The sequence below is a fragment of the Colias philodice genome, chromosome 25 (genome assembly GCF_061535455.1).
Source record: "Colias philodice isolate Cphi_HAF_F1 chromosome 25, ilColPhil1 Martin Lab GWU primary, whole genome shotgun sequence".
Classification (NCBI taxonomy): Eukaryota; Metazoa; Arthropoda; class Insecta; order Lepidoptera; family Pieridae; genus Colias; species Colias philodice.
The window spans coordinates 520,157-540,727 of NC_143110.1; the positions used below are offsets into that span (position 1 = coordinate 520,157).

A 20,571-nucleotide genomic window follows, 5' to 3' on the forward strand; every position below is an offset into this window, starting at 1 on the left:
GAAATTCGGAAATCACTTATAAGACACTTTTTGTTCCTTTTTTAATGCTCTACAATTAAGTCCTGACCATTTTTACTGTATCGTGCATAGTTATCGAGATTATAAAACCTGGCATCCGTTTTGACGAGTGTGTTTGCATTTTTTCAATTACAAAATTTTCTTGAAACCATTTTTCATTCATTTTACCGTGTGTTGTACTTTTTTTCGCTCAATTGTACAGTTCAACATTTTTTTTTACTGCACAAACAAATTATTTGTTTTAAAAATATACTTTAGTGTGATCTTTAATTTGTTCTAAAGTCTGGTCTATGTACTTATTTTTTATCCCATCAATTTCCTAAACAATTTCCCATTCGATTCGCCATGCGAACACAACCGAGCGAGCAGCTCGCTCGACGGTGAGCGTGAATTCACCGACTCTGCGCTGCGGCGCGCTGGAGATCGTAATTTTTGTCCAACTAAAAAACTCCAAAAATAAAATTGTAGGTCTGCATATTCTCTACAAGTTCGAATTCTACGATTTTTTAAATACATGTATATGTATTAGATATACATATTATACATAATGTAGGTATATGTATTATGTCCTAAACAAAAAAAAGCAAAAAACTAAAAATGTGTCCTGAATTTTTGAAGTGAAACTTCTTTATCGGGGTTGGAAAAAAATTGAGTGTAACATTTTTTCGTTACGCGTGACTTTTTCCGTTACGCGCCATCTTTTTCTTATCCCTACCAGGCTACCACGCGTGATTCGACGTATTTCTGTAAAGTTGCATATAGTAAATTATTTTTTGAAAAATAAGGTCATAAAGAAGTTTCACTTCGTACGTGTGTACACTAGTACACGCACACATTTTTTTTACTTTATCGATCAATATCTCGATAACGATGCATGATACGGAAAAAATGGTCCAGACTTAATTGTAGAGCATAAAAAAAGGAACAAAAAGTGTCTTATAAGTGATTTCCGAATTTCATCGGATAGCCGAGTTATTGCCGAAAAACAAATTTTACACCTTTTTTTTAAGATGGCGGCGAAAGCTCATAGGAAATCTTGGTCGAAAAACTCAAGTTAAGCTTTTCTGGGTATCCCTACAATATATCAAAAAATTAGATGCGCAAATTCACTTTTTTTTTAATGTATATAATGAGTGGACTAAATATGAATGAGTGAGTTTCTGAACGCAACCCGATGCGATGCGTGCGACGCAAGCGGGGCCCGGGGGTGGGGTCATGGGTATTCCCCGATTTTAACGAACGAGATAGCTAAGGCAAAACAAAACAAATGAACAATCATTTGATTGTAAGTGTGTGTGTGTAAGGTGCGCATTGAATTTTTATAAAAAAAGAGGCGCTTCATAGGTTTCGCACACAGGCGCTGCCGGGGGTCGGCGCGGCCCTGAATCTTTCCTATATTTTTACCTTTTTGTTAGTATTTTTTTCGGGAACTACTCGCACATATTATCTACTACTATATTTAATTATCTGACTGATACAATTTTACTTTGTATTACAGGACATAACAATTATTATATGTATTTCCAATCATCAATACATAGTAGAAAACAACATTGCTTTCCACCATCTGTGTCTGTATCTTTATAACTACGCAACGGATTTTGATGCTTATTTTTTTAATATAATTTATTAGGTTACTAGCTGTTGCCCGCGACTTCGTCCGCGATTACGTCGTTTTAGGTCATTCGTCGTTTAAAAAAAATACGTGACACTTTATTTTTGAATGTTCTTAATTGTCTCTTATAAAATTTAACTACATTAAAATTGAACACTCTGAAAATCTTAAAATCGGAGAAAATTGAAAATCTGAGGAAAACATGAAGGAATGTGATTTAAATTCTACATTACTTAGTATTTCAAATAATAATCTAAATTAAATGTAGATTAACAGTTTGAGCGCACCGTTATAGAATATGTACCTAAGTATTAAATTACGTTAGTTTACATAGTAACAAAACAAAAACACGATGACTTTTTTTCGCGCTCGGTACCACAAACTAAGCATGTTAATGGTACGTGGCCCGCGTCACTTGACCCCCCGCGAGTTCCCCTCCTTTGCTATGCGAAAATACATTCGTCGCCCTGCTGTAGGAAAAATTGTAATACTGTGGCCTGGGCGTTATACACGCCCAGGGAGTTCCTGAGTGCCGATAGACATTTATAACAATCTTATATTAATATCACCATCTTGAGGAAAAGCTTCTAATGTCGATTTAAAACTGCATACATACGAATTAACCTGATGAAACATGTTCTAAAATTGTGGAATGAGTTCAGTTTTAAATTCGAGAAATATTGATAATTCTTGTATTCGACTATTTGTTGTAGTCGAATACAAAATATATTTAAAGAAACTTAGGTTGGCCTTCAGGCAAAAGGGATCCTATCAAATGGTAAACTTGACCTTGTATCTTAAAAGTAAGCATGAAAGGACCTTCTGATAATTGTTGAGCACCAAAGGATCATTTGAAACGCACTACTATAAGAGCGAATATTGTCTAAGAACTGTTTAGATTGCACGTCATGTTCCTCTAAAAGTAGTGATTTCAAAGGTTCCGGTGTATCTTCAAACGAAAGCCGACTCCTTACTCCACTTTAAAGCATTACAAAAATAACATACTACGTTAATATCGCCTATACAGAAGATGATCTGTAATCAATTGTGAGGTTATAAGAAAACCCACTTTTATATTTGTCGGACCCCACCACCGAATTCGTAGATTGATCTTCTATGTTTACCTCTAAGTCATTAAGACTATGCGAAATCTGTCTGCAGTAAGAGGGGCCTCTCGCTATTCGTCCGTTTCCAGAGACCGAATAGTTTCAATTCTTAATCTTTCATTAAACAAACTTAATAATCGTTTTTGTCTCAATTAATTGTAATATTCGCGTCCCTACTCTAGTCATTGCTTATGCTCATGTTCATCTTCAAGAGATCGAATAATATTATGGTGCACCCTATCATTTGTCAAACGGTCTTCATATTGAGTAAAAGTTTCAGATTCTCGAGATAAAATGTGACGGCCGTGATCAGCTGTGAGACGTTATACCCTCTCAGTGAAGGTTTCGGTCTCACGGGATAGTACATGCCGTTCGCGGTCAGCTGTGAGCCGCAATTCTCGTTGTGAAGCGGTTTCAGGTTCTCGGCATAACACGTGTTGTTTTCGGCCTAGAGTATACCTCTAACGATTCTTGAGAACTCTTATTTCTCATTTTCTTAGCTTTGCTCGAATTTCGAGATAAAGATTTTTTAGTTGGCACTGATGCATGAAAATAAAAATTGAGTTAACCCTTAATTTGGTATAGTCCGGTGTGACGGACACTTATTTAAAATAAATCCTGCCAAGTTTTTATTTCATTTTCATCGATTTCTAATCGATTAAATGTTTATTTATACCATAAACAAATAGTAAAAAATTAAGTAATGATTGTGACAACATTGCATATGTCAGTTGGGACGTAAAATGTCTGCGAAAATGAAGCCACCTGTTTTTCTCAAGGTATTTATACCTATTTTTCTTATTTTTTGTGGAAAAATGAATTGAATTATATATTTATTTATTAGATAATAAACATTTCAATCATTATTTACAAAAACATACACACTTTATTACATTTTTATGGTGTTTATTTGTAACCAAAATGTTTTGTCCGTCACAGCGGACGTTGCTAATTGTATAGAAAAGTACCACTTTATTACTATGTCCGCTGCGGCGGACACCGCCAAAATGTGGGTGCTTCTGCTTGTTTGGTTATGGTTCTGAGTTTGGATTTTTTTTCTTTGCCAACAGGCTAACCGTGCAAGTAAAATTATTGCTTTAGTGCCGAATGAACATGCACCTTCCGATGCTAGCGAATTATCAGATTCGGAAACTGAATTGCATGATGCAAGTACTAATTCTTCCACCCCTTGTTTTCTCCTGCACCATATTCCCTTGCTAACGTAACAATAGATACATCCGACGATGAAGAATTACACTCCAAAGATTCTGATAGACCTGCTAATGACCAGAGTCTTTCGTGCGTAAATTGGCGAGTCTTTTTTTGAAAATGTTCTATCCCTATCTGCTATTCCTAGATTGCCTGCAACGCCTATAACACCAATAGCTTCTTGATTAGCACCCCGAAAAATAAGTATTAAGAAACCACCCACAGTCAAAGCCAAAAGACCAAAAAAAAACTACTTTCAGCTGACTTACAATTATTGGAGAGTAATTCAATTCCGTCACCAAGCGACAATAGAAGAAATTGAGGAGGATGATTACATAGACATGCCAGAAGATGATTCACCTTTGAGTTTCTTTCACCTTTTTTTTCTCAAGATATTTTTTACTAGTTTCGTAGAGCAGACAAACTTATATTCAGTTCAAAAAACCGGCAAGTCAATTCAACTGACAGAAGAAGAATTTAGACTTCTTTTTTAATTTTCATACAAAATAAACATGAATTGTTTTTTTTTTTAATTTCCATATAAAATAAACTGTACTTCGGTATTAAATAGTTCTAAAATGTTCATTTCTGTATTTTTCTTTAGTAAAAAAAATAAAATTAACTGTAGTTTTTATTTTCCGTAATTTGGCAGTGTCCGCTGTGACGGACACCAGTTTTCCCAGCAGTGGGCAATGGTAGATTTTTTTTTTCATTTTTCGAGAACTTTATGACATACTCCTGAAACCACAAAATTGTCAAATTCATATATTTTGAATATTTTTATCGGTGCCAAATTAAGGGTTAAAACGGACTGAGAGTGTTATAGACAAATATAATCAGAAAGCTTCGAACTCCTAAGCTATCGGAAGTTACACGTGTTATTGTGAGTCAACCATAAAAGATAGACATTTATGATGTCGGGAGATATTTTTTATATAATAAGGAGAACATTTCTTTCTGAATACATGATTTCTGTGTAGCTTTAACCATTAAGGTTGCACACGCGACGAAAGCTTAAAAATGGAGTTACTGCTCTGCTCAGGAATATGAAAAATAATTGTACCAAGTTTCGTTTAAATCCGTCGAGTAGTTTTTGTTTCTATACCGGTTATACGGACAAAAATTTTACTGTTTGCTTCTTTGGCATCAGTGTCGATCCCTAATCACCCCGTGATAGTTATTTAGGAAATATATTTCATGTACAGATTTAATATACCTAAGTATACATAATATATTTAGATTCCAATTTCCATGTAACGTTAAATTCGACTATACAATAACTAACAGACAACGCAGGTTACTCTCGTTTCCGTAAGTTGAGGCGGCTACATATTCGGTCCTCATAACATCACTTTTAGTGAACGAAACGACAGCGCGGTTTAATTCGATGCCAACACCATCAGAAAAAAGGAAATATTTTTAATTGTGAAAAAATATTATGATTTACACTATTTTAATATAAAATATATGGCTGTGAGTGTGTAAAAATAAATCCAGCTAGTTTCACATCACACTTATGTTTATAATTAGCTATACGACATGAAAATATACATATTAATTACCAAGCAATAATCATACAGGTAAATACTGAACAAAAGTATTAACAGTCAAAGTTTATCTTTACTAACATTTAACAACACCCATGTAAATGATGAAGAAATGATAATTATCAACGAACTAACCTTTTCTATAATACTTAACACAGCACATTTTTTAAATTATCTTGCTCAACTCTGCTCAAAAATTTGAGGGTTTTGTTGGAACTGTAATGTGTCAAAACTATGATATATCTAAACTACGATACAACTTGCATGCGGAAATGCTCATTACAATCAGTGAATTTAAAGAATAACTAACAACAACTATTCAATTTTATTGAGCTGATGAATATCTTTTGCCTGGAAGAGATCACCGCCGCCTAATAAATATACTGTGTTTTCTTATAAAATCGTAACATAATTTCTTTTATCTACTAAATTTTAATAAATAAGTTCTTTTTGTTATTTTTATCTAAAAATGATCTTGAGCTTATATTAGGCAAAAGTATACATTAACTTTTTATAATTTCAGGACCGCACCTTAAATGGGGTGCTCGGAAAATATGCCTACGGATTATTAATAGAGAAATGATACCTACACAACAAAGTTATGTTGGTTCCATTTTATTTATAAAATATAATGAAAATGGGCAAATATAAAACATATTATGTAAAATGATTAAAAATAAATAAATGAAGCAACTACGATTCAAAGAAAACATCTTTTTCAGTGTGAAAATGCTCTAAGCAATCCTGGATGATGAGTAGGTATAATATCATGTACTCTCATCCCAGTACGGTCGGTACCTCGATAGCCATAACGATAAATATTATAATCAGATAACAGCAAAGTCAGAATAAAAATCATAACTTGTACAGTTGTGAGTGCAAAATTTATGTTTCATTTGGCAATAACATTTTTTTCGGTACTAAAACGTAGTAGTTTGATATGTGGTTGGCTGCCCCTCCTCTCCTTCCTGAAAAATATCCTCCAAAATTACCCGAGATACTTCCAATGATTGAACCATACGTTGGACATTAACTTCAGTCAAAAATTGACGAAGCGGATGATTACTAATTTCCACTTAATCCTTGCTGCCACTATCTTCATCATCAAATCATCAATTTTCAAGTGTTGTTGTAAAATTGTCAGCAGAAATAGTCTTCCAAAGGCGATATAATTTTATGAACATTGAATCTGTAAATAAAAAATCAAACGTTAATAATTGTAAATCAATAAAAAAAAGCTACTTACATATAAAATTTTATCAACAAACTACTGTTCCCAACGCACCTCAAAATCTTGTAAAAGTCAAAAAGAATTCATCATTTTATTATTTCATTCTAAAAGTGTAATATAAAACCATTATAAAACCAATAAAAAACATGAATTGCTATCATTATAAAAATAAATACCTACCTATAAAAGTAACAACTTACCTTTTGTGGGAACGCATGGTGAAAATTCACAAAACACGAAGATTGAATTTGATATTTTTGGTTTTATGACATTTATTTTAATTTTATTTATTTATTTATTCAAATGCTTTATAAATATAAATTTATAAATAATAAATTTATAAAGAATAGAAACATTCGATCACGAAATTATATGGGTTCGAGTCCCGCCTCGTGATCGAATTTTTTCTATTCTTTATAAATTTATAAAACACGAAGATTAAAAATGTAACCAATGAACACAATCAATATTAGATTAATTGTAATGGTGTCTAGTTTGACTTAAAATAATAAACATCTACCCTCACTTTTAAAAATGTAGTATATTCACACGAAATATAAGCGCACCTTATAGGGAAGGGAAGATATGGGTTAAAGAGTTAAATAAATAACATGATTATATTTAAATTATTAATTTTCAACAGTTGTTCAGTAGTGATAACATGTAAATTGATTTGATTTTTACGAAATCTCATAGATGGCGCTGTTTCAAATTTGTCTTTATACTACTAAATTCATTAAACTGTTTCTCTGCCCAAATTACGTAAATGACATAGTTTTTATTTTGTAAAGCTAGATAATAGCATGGCTTACTCGAAACCAACATTTAAACATGAGTCTTTAGATTGTACGCTGTCGTAGTACACGGAATATGTAAGAAAAATAAAGGTTCACAGCTCCTCCCGCGAAGGTGATATCATGATAATATGTTTAAACTATCCTCACCCGACCTCTTAGGAATATTCATGCAAAATTTGAAGTAAATCTATGCAGTACTTTCTGAGATTAGCCCGGAAATACATACAGACAAACAGACAAACAGACAAACCGACAAACAGACAAAAATTCTAAAAACTATATTTTTGGCTTCTATATCGATTATAGATCATGGATCAAGTATTCTTTTAAAAAAATATTCAATGTACAGTTTTGACTTTCCTACGATTTTATTATATGTATAGATAATTTATAATTTATAACTTATAAATATAGGTGGTGGAGCGGGAAGAAAGCTAGTGAAATATAATGTAGATTATAGCGTATGTCGCGTATTGTTGTGTGATGTACTGAATGTTATATCTTATCTAATAACATAATATCACCAGTGGAACTTGAGCGTATATCCCGCAAGAACATGTACCGTACAGAATGGCAGTATGAGGGTCTGCCCATTGAGTTTCCATCACGAAGATCCCTCGCCAACAATACCAAAGACAGAATTGCTGCTAGTGAGTATTATTTTCGTAAAAATAGAGATTTAATCCAGAGGACTCACAGATTTAGAAAATAATAACAGTTTCACATGCTAAAGAAGTTTTGACGTTTTATTTTGTTTTGATTGAAAAAATATTTAGAATTTCGTCAGGAATTCAACGGTTATTACAAGGCAGATGTAACAAATGACAACTTGTTTAATTCAATTATGTAAATGTTTAGGAGACATTAATTTTAAAATTACACCCGATTCTATAAGTAAAAGTCTATTATAGCAACGTAAAACTAGTTTAATTTTTATTTTCCTATATCCCAAACTAGCCTGGAAGAAATCACTTCAAAGCTTTAGGGCCAATTTGTACGGCGAAGATTCTTTTGTGATTAATTATTATATTAACTACCTACGTATCTGTTTAGTGTGCAATAAATAGTGTTTCTTTTTATTTAATTCGTGATCAGTAATCAGTTCAATTTTAAATAAACGTCCTTTAACCCATTTTAGCCACGAAACAAACACACACACTAGACCGTCGCTACCGAAGGATCTACAACGCAGATGAGGTAGCAACCGTTGAAGAATACCCTTTCCTCGCTGCTTTGCTCGTCAATAGACAGCTGTGGTGCGGCGCGGTTATAATCGACACTGATAAAGTGCTGACTGCTGCTCATTGCTTGCAGTTGTGAGTTAATGATAAGGTTATCTTGTTCTGTAATAAGTTAGCGGGTGTTTCTGGTAGGTAGTTGGTCAAGGTTGAGACTAGCCAACCGTTTAAAAAATGTTAAATGACGAGAACTATCGTTATGATACCAACAATGTTGACGATATATATTATGTGACCGAAAACTACCTACCTACCTACTCTTAAAAAGAAGAAATCAAATCAAACAAAACATCATGCAAGCATTTTCATCAAATTTTTTCCACCAATTAGGAAAATATATACAAAAATAAAAGGTCAAAGTGCGGTAGAAGTAGGTTCATACACAAATTACAATCTACTTACTACACTTTTTTTAAATCCAAATCCAGACAGTACAACAACCGCTTCTTCCGTGAATACGTCAAGATGCTGTCTATCCGAGTTGGCTCCTCCAACGCGACAGCTGGCGGCGACGTCTACCACGTCTCCGAGATATTCTTCCACCCCAACTACAAACCTAACACCCTGGAATTCAACTTTGCGGTTATAAAACTGGACAGGAATATTTCCTATGAGAAATTGGACACGAAGGTCGCGAAGATTGATTATGAAGCTGATAAACTGGTACCTACTGATGCTGTGATCACATTTCTTGGTTGGGGCTCTGTTCTGGTAAGAAAAGTTCGATTTAAATTAGCTCGTTCCTGTGACTTTGCTCGTGCACTTAATTTGGCGGTTTAATTTGAAAAATAAATATAGGTAGGTACACGTATATGATAAATTTTTAATCCTGTTGTTGAATTGATTGAGAAAATAGTTCCTATCATTCTATGTACATTTTTTTCCAATATGCTATTATAATTTAAGTTTTTTAAAGGGTGTCGGTGGATTGGGAGGTCAAGTGCTATTACAGAAGCTTGAATTACCGGTCTATGATATAGCCGACTGCCAGGAGATATATGGAAGGTGAGAGATCAATTATTCAATATTTTTTAAAGAAATACCTGGACAGGAATATATTATAGTTAAAGAGTACAATTTTATTATTTTTGCAGGGATTTGGTGCATTCACGTACAAACTTCTGCGCAGGATATATAACAAAAGCTAAAAACGTTTGCAACGTAAGTTCCGTTTTTATAAGTACCTATATGTAGACCGTATGTATGTATGTATAATACAGTAATTTTTACGTGTGCAGGAAAGACTCATCAATACCAAGTTTAGGTTATTTAATATCAATTGATACTTTTATTAGGCAGTTCAATAAAGAAACGAATCTTCAATGGCGGCGCTTATCATTCCCTCTCGCTTACACACGGCCGTACGGCATGCAAAAAAAATGAACTACCTTATACGTAGTATATTATTATTAGTCTGTGCTTATACCAAGTTTTTGACTTTTCACGCAATAATTATTTTACATCACACAGCATGACGCGGGCGGTCCAGCAATCCAAGATGGCGTCCTTGTCGGAATCCTGTCATTTTCCGCCAAACGCTGTGACCTGCCAGACCAACCAGCTGTGTTCTCAGCGGTGGGGTCGGTTGCCTCTTGGTTGGATACGATTGGCGAACATACTGTTAAGCTTATGTATGTCTCTAAAGTCTAAACAATTACACATATTTGTAAAATGTTATGGATAAAAAAAATTCGTTAAAAAGTGGGATTCGAAAAATCGATTTATGATCAATTGATAGACACAATCTTTTTTTTTCTCTTTAAATATTAAAAAAATATATATTATTACTAGCGGTCCGCCCCGGCTTCGCCCGTGGTAAATATGAAAAATAGATGTTGGCCGATTCTCAGACTTACCCGATATGCACAGAAAATTTCATGAGAATCGATCCACCCGTTTCGGAGGAGTATGCAGACTAACATTGTGACACGAGAATTTTATATATAAGATGAGAATTTAATATTGTAAAATAAAACATCTATGTAGGTACATCATTACTAGGAATAACTTTTCTATAAATTCTGAAAAAATGCATTTTTTTAATTTTATACATGGCAACATAAAAGATATTATATTTTCAGGAACACCGAACTGAAGTACCCAGACTGGACCAACAAGCAGGAATAAAAATAAAATAACGAATAGTACATTAATAATATATTTCCTCTAATACTGTACACATCGCAATCACTTCAGACTACTTTGTAACAAGAAATAAATAAAAACATTCCAAATTTATTTTAAATATATATTTCTATTCAACATACAACATTGAATAACATACAATTTTCAATAAGTTAAATCTGTTCTTCATCGGTCTTCCAATACTTGTATTTCATATGGAATGATATCGAGCTGATAATATAAGTTTAAAATTCAATGATTAAACGTTAACATGGCAACACCAAGCTAGGTATGTACAGCGAGCGGCGAGTATCAGCGGCTGTCAGCTGTCAAGTTGACATTGACGCGTGCGTTGGCGCCAACGGGCTACAGATTACAAATAACAATAGAACTATGAATAGGTGCGTGTTCGCAAGCGTTTGATTACGGAGCGTCTGCGCTTAGTCTAAGCGGTAGTTCTGGTGGAGCTCGGGCTTGATGTCGTACACCAGCTGCAGAATGTCTTTGATCACCTGCAAATTTACATTTCATATGTGAATCAATCAGTATTGAAAGTTCTCAATAATAATTATTATTTCCTTATTTATAACTTAAATAATATATCACTATTACTTTATTTACTACACAAAGCTTAAGCTTAAGGTATTATTAATAGGAGACAATGATTGAGATGGTTGTGGTTGTTAATATTCTCAATAAATGGCGTGAGGAGCCTTTGCCACATAAAACCAAAAGACTAGAATAAATTTGATTGATGAGTTGCCATGGTACGGCGAAATAAGCAGGTTCGTATTTTCTATTCTTGAAATTCTTTTAGAATTATTATATCAACTGAATAGCATTATAATGAATGTCAAATGTTTTATTAAATACCTATAGTTTCAAAATAAAGTCTGCCTGTTTCTTCAGTTATTTTGTAGATCAAGATATTATGTAGGTAAATAAGTTTTACTCGGGTATAACAAGAGTATATACTATACTGATTATGTATTTTTGAAGTGAAACTTCTTTATGGGGGTTGGAAAAAAATTTAGTGTAACATTTTTTTGTAACGCGCCATCTTGTTTTTATCCCTACCACGCGTGATTGACGTATTTCTGTAAAGTTGCACATAGTAAATTATTTTTTGAAAAATAAGGTCATAAGGAAGTTTCACTTCTTACGTGTGTACACTAGTACACGCACACATTTTTTATACATATTATATTAGGAAAACTCACCGCTTCCTGTTGGGTGATGACCATTTTGTTCATCTCCTCAATCTTGACCTTGGTCTCTGCTTCGATCTTGGCAGCTACACCTTCCCGCGTGCCCATGTGCTATAAGCATAAAGTAATGATTTATATGACTGGTCATTTTACACAACACAATTATTGTTTGGAGTTTCTTGCTGGTTCTTTGTAGAAACTGTTCTTTAAACAGGTGGTAAATTGTTATTTCTTTGTATTTTGACAAATTAAAACTTCTTCTAAATGAGGTGAAATTCGTTGGTTCGTTCGTTGTGATACTTGAATAGTAAAATGTACTAAAGTATATTAAAATTTACACATAAATTATATATACGCATAAAATCTTATGCTAAAATTTGTAAGTATCTGTGTGTGTAAAGTCAAAATTTAACATTATTTAGATACAACATGGGAAACAATACATTTATATTTTAATCTTAAATATTAACACATTTTTTGATCATGCAAGCTTAAATAAAGATTAAAAACCCTATATATTACAAATAGAAATCTGCACTAGCAACAAATTTAAATTTATCATCAACTTGATAGCTCAAGGTTTCTTGTTTGAGATAAAGATAGAAAATCACTACAAGAATAAAATCTAGACTGATGACTATAAAAATATGATCCTTTAAAGCACCCAACTTGTAAATACATTAAAGAAATTATAATTATAAAGTGTGTTAACTATAAATGTAGGTATGTATTTTTCTTACTGTCATATGAAAATTACTGAAGATTTTGATAATATTTGACTTTGACAGTGATGTAGCTTATGTAGCAAAATAACACATGAGCTATTTTGCTGCACAACAGGTCTACACAACACATATTTTGTGAATGCCTATTTTACCACTGTCTTCACAAAACAACAGAATTTTCCCAATTTGTAGTGTATGCTTATTATTTACAAGCTGCACTTTGTGGTTTCAACCACATGGCTCCGCTCCTGTTGGTCTTAGCGTAATGATAGCCTATAGCCTTCCTTGATGAATGGGCTAACATCTCGATCATCGATCATCATCATCGATCTAACACCGAAAGAACTTTGCAAATCAGACCAGTAGTTCCTGAGATTAGTGCATTCAAACAGAACTCTTCAGCTTTATAATATTAGTATTGATAGGGGGTTAATATCTATAATTCTAATTTACCTTAGCTTCGAATTCTTTGAACTGCCTCTCACGTTCCTGTCTGTACTTTTCAACCTCATCTTGGGCCTCTTCCTTGGCCTGCTTTAGGCGTTTCGCTTTTCCTATAAATTTATTGTTAATTTAAGTTTAATATATAATATAGTAGCCTTAGTTTAAATTAAAAAAAGACGGGTTGCACTCCGGGAGTGCCGGCAGAAGTGAAAACTTGATTATTAATGTTGAGCACCACCTTTAACCAACACCACCAATAACACCTTTTTTGTAACTACATTCTTGTAAATAAATGAAATTTGAATTTGAATTTGAGCATGTTTGATATTTTGGAATGGTATCCGTCTTACGCATGGAATATAAGGGCTAAAAAAAAAGTCCGTCTTACGCTTTTTCGATCAGGCCACGTGTCCTGACGCGAGTTTAAGATTTTATACCCAATGCCGCTAAAGAAGTTTTCACTTCAATTATAGATTTACAATATAAATAGCGATTCTATGAAAATTGTAATAGATTGATTGACAAGTTCAATTGTAGTATTATTTTTTTATTTGGGGCTCTCAATTTACATTGAAAACTTTAGTTTTACATATTTGCAATCTTAGTCAAATATTCTTCTCTGTATCATTTCAAGACAAAATCAGTATTGTCCTTGTATCTGATTTTGTTCAAACAAAAACCAACTTATCGCAGTTTATTGTTTAATAGTAAAGAATTATGTACCATTCAAAGGAATGGCAATGGTGTACCCATTAAGTAAATTATATCAATGTTTAAACTCACTGCCTTATTTATATTCCTACTAGATTTCCGCCCGCGGCTTCGCCCGCGTTTTCAAAGGAAAACCCGCATAGTTCCCGTTCCCGTGGGATTTCCGGGATAAAACCTATCCTATGTGTTAATCCAAGTTACCCTCTATATGTGTGCTAAATTTCATTGTAATCGGTTCAGTAGTTTTTACGTGAAAGAGTAACAAACATCCATACATCCATACAAACTTTCGCCTTTATAATAGTATTAAGATCAAGACTATGTATTGAAAACATTTTCTTTTTGCTAAGTATACACAATACACTAACCATATTTATTATTAAGTACCGAATAATGTTTCGCACTTGGTAGGTACCTCATGAAACAATATCTTAATTGTTACATAAAATAAATGGAAATTTTTGAGCCTTAAATAAATATGCTCATGTACTTGTATCAATAACATAACATACAGTTAGTACCTACATAGTCATGTTTTTAGTTTTATACCCTTTTACAAGTTATTTTAAGGATGTTATGTTATATTTTCATTCCTTTATTATCTAGCAAATCTTTTATTTGTAAAATTTGATCGTATTTAGCACAAGCAAAGATTGTTACCTTCGACTAACACCCTCCATCATGTGACAGAAATCTTATTAGGATAGGATATCAATGGAAAGTATTCAAATTCTTACATTCATTAAATGTTTTTTTCCATATGCATACATAGTATAACCGAATATTAGGATGTCTGCTAAATACAAGGGCAGACCAATTTCTCACTGCAATCAATCTATAAAAAACTAAACCCACAAAATAATATAAAACGCAATTAATTGTACTTACGCTTTCTCGCCTCTGATACTTTCTCTGCGGCGCGCTTTTCAGCAGCCAACAATTGCTGGATCCCCTGCGTTTGACTCGCCATTTCAAATGATTTACACAAAAACTATGCGGAGACAAACGAGACCAAGGCGCAAATCAATAGCCGAAGGAAAGGTGACGAGACCGAGTCATATGATTATTTTAGTTCCATTATGTTGTCACGATTGGCGCTGTCATCGGCTCGTGCACCACGATTAGTGCGTAGATAGGAATACATTTTCAGATAAAATACTTTACAATCCACCAATTTATTAATGTTAATAAACCATTTGATACCGTTATGCTCATCAAACTTATATCAATAAACAAATTAGTTTTATGAAGTATTTTTTCTTAATTATACTTATTCTTCATATATTATTTTTTATTTTATTTTTTATCCATTGATTGCGCGTAATGGAATAAATTTTTTGGTGTTGACAGCAAACAAAAATGTGCATTAACTATAAACAAATATAGATGGCGTTAGTAATATAAAGCCATTTTTTTTCTAAAACATTTACGAGTGATTTTATTATGTGAAATATAATAATTGCAAATTGGTATTCTATTTATCTTTCTTAGGTAATATTTTTTTTTATTAAATTATTTTATGTCATTTAATATATTATCAAACTGAAGCTGTCATAAATTACGGACAACATCCGGTAGCGCGGTAGCGCCATTGTTATTTGAATTTGAATTTAATTTCGGTACAAACCTTTGAATGGATAAAACAATTTTTAAGTAATTATTGATGTATTTAACATTGTATTTAATCAAATAATATAAAAATGAATGTCTCAATCTTGTCTCAATAATATGAGCCATGAGTCACGTCGTTAAAACTTATATCTTCGATCACTAATAGCATTAAGTACATGATACATCTATACTATTTTATATTTAATATACTAGCTGCTCCGCGCGGTTTCACCCCCGTGGCTCCACTCCTGTTGCCCGTAGCGTGATGAAATATAGCCTATAACCTTCCTCGATAAATGGGCCATCTAACACCGAAAGAATTTTTCAAATCGGACCAGTAGTTCCCGAGATTAGTGCGTTCAAACAAACAAACAAACAAACTCTTCAGCCTTATAATATTATTAGTATAGATTATAAAGCTGAAGAGTTTGTTTGTTTGAACGTGCTAATCTCAGGAACTACTGGTCCGATTTGAAAAATTATTTCGGTGTTAGATACCCCATTTATCGAGGAAGGTTAAAAGGCTATAGGTATATCATCACGCTTAGACTAACAGGAACAGCAATGCGGGTGAAACCGCGGGGCACAGTTAGTTAAATAATAATATATTATAGGTACTAGGTAATAATAATTCAAGCAGACTACGGACTACCACAGAGGTGGGTACCAACTACCACATACTACTTAATCCTATCCTACTTCTTAGTCAAGATTCCTACTTATTATAAATGCGAAAGTTTGTGAGGATGGATGTATGGATGTTTTTTAATCTTTCCTGGGAAAACCAACGAACTGATTTCGATTATATCTTGGCTTTGATTTATCTTATGTAGGTAAGTACCTACTAGATAACTAGAATAACACTTGATAATTTGATACCTAGGTAGTAGGTACGTATATCCCGCGGGTTATTCGGCGGATTGTGCTACGACCTTTGACCGACTCGACCCTGAAAGACCAATAAAATTGAAAGACCTACTTATAAAATTTAACCTGTGAATTTAACATTCAAGAAAATCCTATGTCAAGAAAGTTACTTATAGGTAGAGTGGTACCTACCTACATTGATTTTACTTGTTCATGTAGGTACCTAAGTAAAAACTTTTATACAACCAGTAGTTAACTAGGTACAAGAAATAAGAATACCTAAATGTCTTTGTTATAAACACAGACATGTATATATAAGTAGACAACGCAAGTACCGCGATCTGTATGAAAACCAAGCGTGTCATATTTTTTGTACTGACCTTGACGCGTTATGACGTCACGAGCGCTTTTTAGTGATGTTAATTTCATTTTACGCTAAATCGATTAGGCCGCCACTCGCGCGGCGATTCTAGTATCGTCCTATCCCATCGAAGTAAATCGAAAGAAATCAGATCAAACTAGATCTATGTCTAAGAGGTAGTCAAATAAATGAATCGTAATCGATTACTAAATCGATTCAAGACAGAAAAATGATAATTACCATAGACAGAGGGATGATAAAATAAAGTTATAAACCTTTTAATATTCTAACAAGTAAACTAATGTGTTTTAGCTTTTTCTTACATATGCCCATTGAGTTACCATGTACTACGTACTAGAGAGGCCATCGAAAGAAAGTAATGAAACTGTCAATCAATCAATCTTTATGTCCCGTTGCATCGATCCATTTTCCTTTTATGTTCGGGTTACTTGGAAAACTGAAAAAACAAACATAGTCTAAGCAATAAGGAGTTTTCTTAAAAAACTCCCAAGATGACACTTTAACTAATGGCGTCCATGTCATAATATTTATTTTTAGTACCTTTGTATTAAAATACTTAAAAGTTCTAGGTCAAGTCGTATTAAATGACAAAAAAAATCTATGCCTTTTTTTCTGAAAAATTGCTCCTTCAAATTATCATTTATCTGTTCGATTATAAAATCGATTAGAATCGAGAACTGTTGCATCAAATGAACATCACTAACCACAAAATTGGACAGAAAAATGAGAACAGAAAAATGAGAAGACGCTATTCATTGCTTGTTATCATACGACGCGATCTTTACCGTGCCAAGTAAAAGCCGCAATGTATTCCGAATCATTTCGTATGATTTGGTATCCGTGTTTGTCACGATCGTTTTCCACAGATATTCTTTATTTGATTTTAAAATAAATAGTGCATATTCTGATTAGAAAATTACTTACCGGTGGAAGGAAACATCTCTGCTAACTCGGCCACTCACAGCTGTGGAGTTTCTACAGTTTATAACGGCGTAATTCGGCATTTTACTTTATTCAGCTTCACGTCTTTCCTTGGCGAACTGCAAGCGCGGACTGAGTGTAGGCCAGCGTCAAGTAAGTTTCATAATCGTAGTTTGGACACGGGAAGTACATACACTCGCTTAGTCTATCTTGATATATGTCCGTGGTTATAAAGTCAAAAAGGTTAGCTTGGACGAAATCAGATAGGTAATAAATTAACAGTAATCGTGTAGGTATGTAGCTCATAAACATTTAATTTTAATTGTTGTTGTTCAATTCATGCATAAGATATTATAATAGAAATAATTACCTACTATCTCCAATCAAAACAACTTTCCTTTTCATATCAAAAACAACGATTCAAATTCATGACATAGTGGGGATCGTCACTGATTTTGCATCTCTGTCTTTTCACCTAAAGTACGTGAAAGGAAAGATGGATTATATTTAAAAAAAATATTCTATTTACGACTATGTATTTTAGTGTAACGTTCATTGAACTTTGTAGATTACGAAGCGAATGTGCCGTTACTATTAGAGCAGCAATGTACGTTACGTGCAACATATGTCCGCACAACGTTATGACGACCGGCGTTCTATTCTCGGTCGTTTTGCGTCACGTCACAGTTTCTTTATCATTTCGGTGGCAAACTTAACGTAGTATGGCCGTCGTCTGGAAGTATTCACAGTTTTACTTCCACAAAGAATACGCGATAAACATTGCACAGAGCGAATTGAGAAAGACTTTTTTAAATAAATTCTTTACGCGTGTGAGATAAACAGTAAAAGAAGTGTTTATTTAGTTGATACTAGATTACGTTCGACCTATTTTTCGTTTTCGGTTTTCACCAAGATTTTAAATATCAAAATGTGGTTAGTTAGCCAACCAAATTCTGTGATTCTGGAAGTTAAGGTGGATAGCAATGCCATCGGACAGCAGCTGTTGGAAAGGGTGAGTTATATAAATAAACATTATTTCTTACTTTCTTTTCTTTCTTTCTTATATTCTATTTATTACTGGCTATTATCATAATGGCCTTTAAAAACTCGTGCCACACATTAAAAAATACACCACGATTAACTATGGATTGAGTATTCAGGTTGCAGCTGGATTAAATAAAGATAATTTTTTATCATTTCATCAATACAATAAGATTGTTAATGTTTATGAAAACCGGCGTGGCATTTCTGTAAATCTATTTAATTAAACGATAAGTTACAAATAGTAGGTATACATAGTTAAAATAGAAACCGTAACTAGTGATTGTAACGTTTACCTTGTGGACTTTGGACTCGGCATTGTTAACGTTTACCTTCACTGTTACGAGACGAAATACTTGAAAATTTTCATTTTATCGATGCAATAATTCACCAATTGAAGCGATACACCTATGTTTATAAATAAGTTTGAATATTTTATGTTATAATCTTCAAAAGGATGCAATTATCAAAAAGACAACAGATATCTACATATTAAATCCACGTAACTACAAAATTGTATCAATACGAAAAACATTCTTATTAGTTTTACTTCAAGTCTCATATTACTTTACAATCCACCAATAATTCACATAGGTAGGTAATTACCTATTACATTAAGACGTAGGTATACCTTAGATTACCTAAAACTGTGCTAATCCGGAAGTTCTAAACGTGGCTATACAAATATAGGAATAATGCAATCAACTTATTTAACATCGGTTTCGATAAATAGTTGTTTTCATAATTTATTAAACTTTCTTTTATTTTCGGCGCCAAAATGCTTTCGATTCGAAGTACGAATCGACTTGGCAGGTCTCCAATGCAATATAAAACGAATCGGGGACATAGAATTTTAAGTGTTTAATCTTCTATTTTTATGATTGTGTCCTTATTTCCATATCTCTTTATCTAAATTATAACACAGGTCCGTAAAGCATTACGGACGACTAAAAGTTAAAACGTTTGAATAGACGCAAAAAAATCTAGTGACCATTTTATGAAGGAAATTATCGTAAAAGGAAACTCGCTGTTAGCTGTAATTATAATCTGAGTCACGAAGAATATATTACCCAGGTACCTACATAAAGTCTATGTAGATATTCCTGTATATACTTACGCCTCAGTTGCATAATATTTAAGATCCGTTACATTGTATGTGTGAATGTGTCTATACTTACTTACACATTGTATGCTGTAGTTATAATTTCATGCGATATGCCATTGAGGTTTGATAACGGTGCACCCAGGCCCCGACGCTCCTTTGTTTATTTGTAATTTGGTACACAGCTTGTGTTTACATCGCGATGACTTAGCATCGATATCATTGATTACCTATCTCATTTTAAAGCGTTTACATTTTACAATAATTAGAACGCGCGCCACGTTTTTTTTATAAAACAAGACTGGCCATAGATAATTAGTTACGACCAAATTAAGACGAAGCCGTGAACAGCCAGCTGCCAGCCTAATGTTGTACAATGTACAATACATGCACGGTGCAGCGTTTACTTGAAATTAGAATAAAGAACACGGCGAGATAATGATCGTTCCGATCACGCTTGGCTCACGTGCGCACCGCGTGGCGGGCCGCGGGCTCAGCTGCGTGGACTTTGTACCCTACAATCACCGGTGACGCGAACGCTAGGTTAGGAGTTGCAATGCTTGGCAACTATCTTTTGTAGACTGGCTGATTCCCGCGGCTTTGTCTGTCCTAAATCACGTTATACAAAATAATGTATAAGAAGTCGCTTTTGTATGCTGAATAATAGAAAATTG

General features: G+C 33.5%; 3 protein-coding genes across 3 annotated transcripts in view; 2 read left to right on the forward strand and 1 right to left on the reverse strand.

Moving 5' to 3' along the window:
- The first annotated feature begins 8,017 nt into the window (after positions 1-8,017).
- On the forward strand, positions 8,018-11,006 carry LOC149477136 (trypsin 3A1-like). The gene is made up of 7 exons (XM_089710624.1): positions 8,018-8,173; positions 8,662-8,839; positions 9,190-9,472; positions 9,678-9,766; positions 9,856-9,922; positions 10,232-10,392; positions 10,843-11,006. Exons 1-7 carry the CDS (start codon positions 8,080-8,082, stop codon positions 10,886-10,888), a joined length of 918 nt encoding a protein of 305 aa, XP_089566750.1. The 5' UTR covers positions 8,018-8,079; the 3' UTR covers positions 10,889-11,006.
- On the reverse strand, positions 10,906-15,033 carry Vha13 (V-type proton ATPase subunit Vha13). The gene is made up of 4 exons (XM_089710642.1): positions 14,862-15,033; positions 13,272-13,372; positions 12,106-12,204; positions 10,906-11,397 (listed from the first exon to the last, which is right to left on the reverse strand). The coding sequence occupies exons 1-4, from the start codon at positions 14,941-14,943 to the stop codon at positions 11,326-11,328; spliced, it is 354 nt and encodes a 117-aa protein (XP_089566768.1). The 5' UTR covers positions 14,944-15,033; the 3' UTR covers positions 10,906-11,325.
- Positions 15,034-18,436: 3,403 nt separating this feature from the next.
- The window catches only part of dnr1 (E3 ubiquitin-protein ligase defense repressor 1), a 36,571-nt gene continuing 34,436 nt past the window's right edge, over positions 18,437-20,571 (forward strand). Inside the window, exon 1 of the mRNA XM_089710599.1 lies at positions 18,437-18,766. Coding sequence (XP_089566725.1) covers positions 18,683-18,766 — 84 coding nt within the window. The 5' untranslated portion in view covers positions 18,437-18,682. The remainder of the gene's footprint in view (positions 18,767-20,571) is intronic.